The sequence below is a fragment of the Lactuca virosa genome, chromosome 4 (assembly GCF_052849685.1).
Source record: "Lactuca virosa cultivar CGN04683 chromosome 4, Lactuca_virosa_CGN04683_v6, whole genome shotgun sequence".
In the NCBI taxonomy this organism is placed as follows: domain Eukaryota; kingdom Viridiplantae; phylum Streptophyta; class Magnoliopsida; order Asterales; family Asteraceae; genus Lactuca; species Lactuca virosa.
The window spans coordinates 525,779,431-525,785,402 of NC_136429.1; the positions used below are offsets into that span (position 1 = coordinate 525,779,431).

Genomic DNA, 5,972 nt, shown 5'->3' on the forward strand with positions numbered 1-5,972 from the left:
AAATAGCTTCAAAAAATGACCTCTTAGTAGTTAGTAAAAATCACTTTTTTATTTGAAAAATATCTTTTAAAGTTATTGGCTTTTTAAAAAACTAATAAATCAATAAACACTTTTGAAACTCAATTTCAAATACCCTTTAAATAAGAAGCAATAATATCAAGAAGAATTTATGTTACAACCCAACTATAATTTCATATTAAACTAAGTTTAGTTTTAGAGTTTGCTTGATATTATGATTTAAATGATTGTTGGATTATGTATATACGTTTAGGTTATCAAACATATAGAAGAAATAGGGTCGTATTTTGGCTGATGGTTTGGGTGTATCCTGATTACGATTTAGTTCAGCTTGACAACTTGCATGATTGATTTGGACATATGGTTAAACAATATTTAATTTTGGCTTAGAGTACATGAATTCATATAAAATGGTATTAATGATTAAAATCAGGTAGTCAAGTAGTCATTATATATGTCATCTAGTTTGGGAACTTTTTTTGCCAGTTTTTCGTGGATTTTTAAAATGAAGCTTGATGTGTACAATTTTCTTTCAAACGATCGTGCAAACTAATTTTAGTCATATAGGTTTTCCATTTTGGGTTTTTGGTTTTCAATTTTATTGTAGTTTAGGAACAATTTAGAATTTATAGGTTTATATCTTTAGTGGAGAACATTTGAAAACATGGCCCCAAAGGAGGAAGAGAGGAGGGAGTCCAAACCCACTCAACCCAGCTCTGCATCATCTTTTCTTTTGTGAAAATGTCATTGTAGTCCCACGAACTTACATATTTTGGTTTAAAAGGTCCCTTATGTTATTTTTTGGCTTTATAAGGGCGTGAATTCACATTTAACCAGCTAATAAGGCCATTTTCTAAAAAGCGAAGGGGTCACCCGGTGACCCCCATCCCAATCAGCATGTTTTCTTTTACATGTCATTAAAAAAGCCACATCATACGTCCAAATCACATGCCACGTAATGTATCGATAAATGAGACCAACCCTTCCTCTACAAGAAATAATCTTCTTTACTCGGTTTCATTTGCCCCTTTCTTATCTTTTCTTCTACTGTTCATCGAAAAAAAGTCTCCTTGGATTCTTGCTACGACCGTCTACATGAAGATCGATCTTTATTTTGTTGGTTTGTTTACGAGGTATCCAGTGATCAGTTACTCAGATGGAGTGGAGCAAAGGTTTGAGGATGTGGATTGCTGGAATGGACAAAAACGGATTTCTATTGTTCATTCAAAGATTCGCAAACGAGACATGCGTTGATGTGTACTTTTGCATGCCCGATGTTGATTTCCCTGATGGATTGAGGATAATAGCAACTGAGAAAGACTACCAGGAGTTGATAGAAGTATGGTATGATTGTGGTTGTGTAATTTATGTGTACATGGATCATGTTGGTGTTAATTTTCATCAATGGATTTTTGATGAGATGGCTGAAGTATGCACCCTCGAGGACAAGTTTTCTGGTGTAAGTGAAGTAATAGAAGAGTTGCATGTTGACACAGAAGGAGGCGTTGACCTAGATGAAGTGCAAGTGCAAGGTAATCTGGACGATAACATTGAAGATGGAGATTGCATTCTAATGAACAATACCTTGAATGATGCATTTTTGAGCAAGCTCTGCCCTAAGGAGCAGCCAAATCCAGACACTCCACCTCATGAGGATCCATCTCATGAGGATACATATGATAAAATGGATGAAAACGAGCCAATTCATGAGGAGGTAACAACTTTTAATGAAAATGTTCATTGGAAAAAGCAAAAACCTGTGTTAGGAATGAGATTTGAAAGTCCTAAACAGTTAAAACATATGTTGTGTAATTATGTTGTTGCTAAAAGGTATCAATTGTGCTACAAAAAAATGATAGTAGGAGGCTTTTAGTTTAATGTTGTTCAGGGCAATGCAAGTTTAGATTGTGGGCTTCATGGATGAGTGAAGAAAATTCTTTCTAGATTAAGTCTCTTATAGATGAGCATAATTGTGCAAGAAATTTTAAAATAGGGTCAATTGTAAACTATGCATGGATTGGTAGCCATTTCACAACATAATTCCTACAAAAACAAAAAATGAGTGTTAGGCTACTCAAGGAAGAAGTGAAACAAAAATTTGGAATTGATGTGAGTATGGGACAGTGCAGAAGAGCAAAGAAATATGCAATTGAACTAATTGAAGGCACACTAGTTGAGCATTATGCCAAGCTTTGGTCATATGGTGAGGAGATAAGAATATCCAATCCAGGATCAACTGTCAAAATGGATGTCAACAGTATGCCTGATGGGAAGACATATTTTAGTAAGTTTTATATATGTTTTGAGGGGCTGAAACAAGGTTGGAAAGGCAGTTGTAGAAGAGTAATAAACCTGGATGGTTGTTTCTTAAAGGGGTTATGTAGTGGAGAGTTGATATGTGTCGTAGGAAGAGATTCTAATAATCATATTTTCCCAATAGCATGGGCAATTGTTTGTGTGGAAAACAAAGAAAATTGGAAATGGTTTTTGGAGAATCTTAAAGATGATCTAGAAATGGAAAATGGTTTTCGTATTACCCTGATGTCAGATCAACATAAGGTATTCGAAAATGGTTTTGGTATTACTAGACAACTTAATGTTTTTTCTTAATGAATTTATATTTTCTTAACAAATAAATTTAAATTGTGTAGGGGATATTGGAGGTTGTGAAGGAAGTATCGCCTACTACTGAACACAGACAGCGTGCAAGGCATATTGTTGCCAACTTTAGGAAAAGATTCAGCAGTATACATTATGAGAGGATGTTTTGGAAGGCATGCAAGGCATCAACTGAGCCTTTATTCAATGCAGTCATGAAGGAAATACAACTACTTAATCCTACAGCATTTGATTACCTTATGGAAAAGAACCCAAAATCATGGTGTAGAGCTTTCTTTCAAGAGGGGATGATGTGTGATGCAGTTGAAAATGAATTATCTGAAAGTTTTAACAATGTCATTAGAGATGTAAGAAAAAAACCAATAATCACAATGTTAGAAGAAATTAGGTTGTATGTTATGGAGAGGCAATTCAATCTGACCATCAAAGGTTGTTCATGGCCTGATTATAAACCATGTCCAGTTATTATAATCCTACTGAATCAGTTGAAAAGAGCTCAAAGGTATTACCTTTCTGTTTGAATTTTAATTGATTAATTACACTATATACTAACTTGTATACAATTGAAACAGGTATAGGCAGGTTTTACCAACTGGTTTAAACCAGTTTGAAACAAGAAATTTGGCAGAGTCTTATGTTGTGGATATAGATAAGAAGACTTGTTCGTGTAGAGTGTGGCAACTAAATGGGTATGGATGTGTGCATTCAGTTGCAACTATCTCATACCTTAATAGTGATGTTGGTAATTATGTGGATCCAATGTATTATGGAGCAATTTATAAGAACACCTACAAGTATCCAATGTGTGGGATGAATGGTAGCAACATGTGGTCATCTACTAAATTCATTGCGCCTTTGCCACCATTGAAGAGAAAAATGCAAGGTAGACCAAAAGTGAATAGAAGAAAGGATGCAAGTGAAAGGGGTGCAAGACATACTGTGTCAAAGGTTGGGAAAAAAGTATGTGTAGTGTATGCAAGCAAGTAGGACATAACACGGTTACATATTCTCAAGCTGAAAAACCAACAAAACTCAAGGTAAAGAAAAGGAAGAGAGCAGATGGAAATGATGGGGAAGGAAGTAGTGGTAAGAAGGCAATGGATGTTACAGATGAGCAAGGAACTAGGGGTAATAAGGGCAGTAATGGTAATGATGGGGAAGGAAGCAGTGGTAAGAAGGCAATTGATGTTACAGATGAGCAAGGAACTATGGGTAATAAGGGCAATAATGGTGATGATGGGAAAGGAAGAACTAGTAAGAAGGCAATGGATGGTAAAGATGAGAAAGGAGGTAGGGGTAAGAAGGTAATTATCAAGAAAATAAAGAAGTCTAAAAGAATAATCAAGAAAAAACTTGCTAGACAGGTTGAGGGTAAAAATGGGGAAGGCAACACTAGTGACAAGCCAATGGAACTTGAATAGGTATTAAATTTCAATGTCTGTTTCGGATTAAGTGTGGATGTTTGGTGTTATGTACTTGTTATTTAGGATCCAATTGTCATGTTTGAGATTAAGTGTGGATGTTTGGTGTTATGTATTTGTGATGTTGCGAAATAAGTTTGGATGTTTGGTGTTATGTACAACCGTTTGTAATGTTAATGGTTTGAATGTGGTTATGATTTTGTGTTATAGTTATGGACGTGCATGGTATTGGGGTCCATTCTTGACATTAGTTTAAGAGAAAATGCATATGGTCCCATTTATTCTAGTTGAAGCTATTTCCAATATCACTATCAACAAATAAACTACGAATCTAACATGGGATCCCATCTAACTTACCCATTGTTTTATGATTAAACTAAAATAAAGATACATGGATAATAGAGTACTTTACATTAAAAGGAAACTAACAACAACAAACCATTACAACTTGTAAACAATTATTCCAAAGAATACAATCCAACTAACAACTAAACAATCTTTGATGGGTTTTAGGTACAACAAATAAACTAGAAACAATTCCTAAGTTCACATGCAACCTACTTTGGATCTATGTTTTAACTATTGAACATACAACTTTGAATTGCAAAACAAGAACCCTAGAGGAGAGAGGCTATTTTCGAAAATATTAAACTAGGGTTTAGGGTTTACATACCTTTCAATTGTTATAGCAAACAATTGATATTCCCTTGATCTTGATCTTGATCTTCTTGGAAGCTTTAGCACCACAAGTGTAATGCCTCTAATGGAATCACACCCAAACTAGCAAGAAGGAAAGTAGAAGAGAGAGGGGAGAGGGAGTATGCAAAATCTCGGCCTTAGGGTTTCTTCAAAAGAAAGAGTACCAAAAACATGAACCAGGAGGCTCCTTATATAGCTGATGGATCTAGGGTTTAAGGGAAACCCTAGTTATCCTTTGCTTAGGGCCTAAGCAAACCCAAGGGCCTTATCCAAGCCCCTATGGACGAAATTATTAGGGTTTCCCCTAAAGATTTCGTCCACCCTCTTCCAAGGGGGTTCTAGAGCCTTCCACTCAACTATTAGATAATTGCAAACTAGTCCCTGCACCTTATAATTAATTCTTTTAACCCCAAAATCAATTCTGATTAATTTCTGGCTAACAATTAATTAAACATAATGATTTCTAATTAATATATTAATCCATTAACATATTAATAAATCATTTATATATTTATTAATATCTCTCCTTTCATAATTTCCTTGTCCAGTTGCTAGGTTGAGGGCAACCCAAAAGGACTGTGCTGCTATCAATTCAAGTACATACCAATTATAGTTATGGGCTTAGACACCTAATCCAACAGTCTCCCACTTGGATAAGTCTGTAACTATAATTGCTAGTATGCCTTCTAAATTTGACCAGCAAATTGTAGCTTCCAAAAAGCTGCTGCCGAACTCTGACCCAGTCAGTTACGTGTCCTAAGATAAGTGATCATATAACCCTTCGTTCTGCTTGATATCCCCAGACAAAAGACATGGAATGTAATCAATCTGTTTGTCCAGAATCTATGTTTCCCGATTCCTGATTTGTGATGATGTAGGACTTCTAATCGAACACATCAATTTAGTCCTGGCTGGGCCCAGCACATAAGTCAACACCAAATCATCGAGGGGCCCACAGATATCGCTTTTCCTGTTAGGGCAAAAGGAACGAATAAACGTTGACTCATATGCTTGTATCTTTTACTCATCAAATTATGCATGACAATACGTTTTATAACACCAAGTTACTGATGCGTTTTCGTATCACCAATGCACAACCGACTTGTAAATTACAACTCATATATCTTCGTTTCAAGATTATAAGATATTATCGTCTCAGTATTACTCGTGATGAATTCCATGAAGTAATACTCTGAGCGAGGGTTTATCCAATAC

At 35.4% G+C, this 5,972-nt stretch overlaps 1 protein-coding gene across 1 annotated transcript; it reads left to right on the forward strand.

Annotated features, from left to right (window-relative positions):
- Positions 1-2,076: 2,076 nt before the first annotated feature.
- LOC145107135 (uncharacterized) lies at positions 2,077-4,058 on the forward strand. The gene is made up of 4 exons (XM_079043998.1): positions 2,077-2,577; positions 2,670-3,139; positions 3,210-3,597; positions 3,675-4,058. Exons 1-4 carry the CDS (start codon positions 2,077-2,079, stop codon positions 4,056-4,058), a joined length of 1,743 nt encoding a protein of 580 aa, XP_078900124.1.
- Positions 4,059-5,972: the final 1,914 nt, after the last annotated feature.

Bases quoted from the DNA above. Each gene is read 5' to 3' on its own strand.
- LOC145107135 (XM_079043998.1), top strand. From the start codon at position 2,077: ATGAGTGTTAGGCTACTCAAGGAAGAAGTGAAACAAAAATTTGGAATT. The intron at 2,578-2,669 runs GTATTCGAAAAT...TAAATTGTGTAG, and splicing joins TGATGTCAGATCAACATAAG to GGGATATTGGAGGTTGTGAA. The intron at 3,598-3,674 runs GTATGTGTAGTG...ACAAAACTCAAG, and splicing joins TGTCAAAGGTTGGGAAAAAA to GTAAAGAAAAGGAAGAGAGC.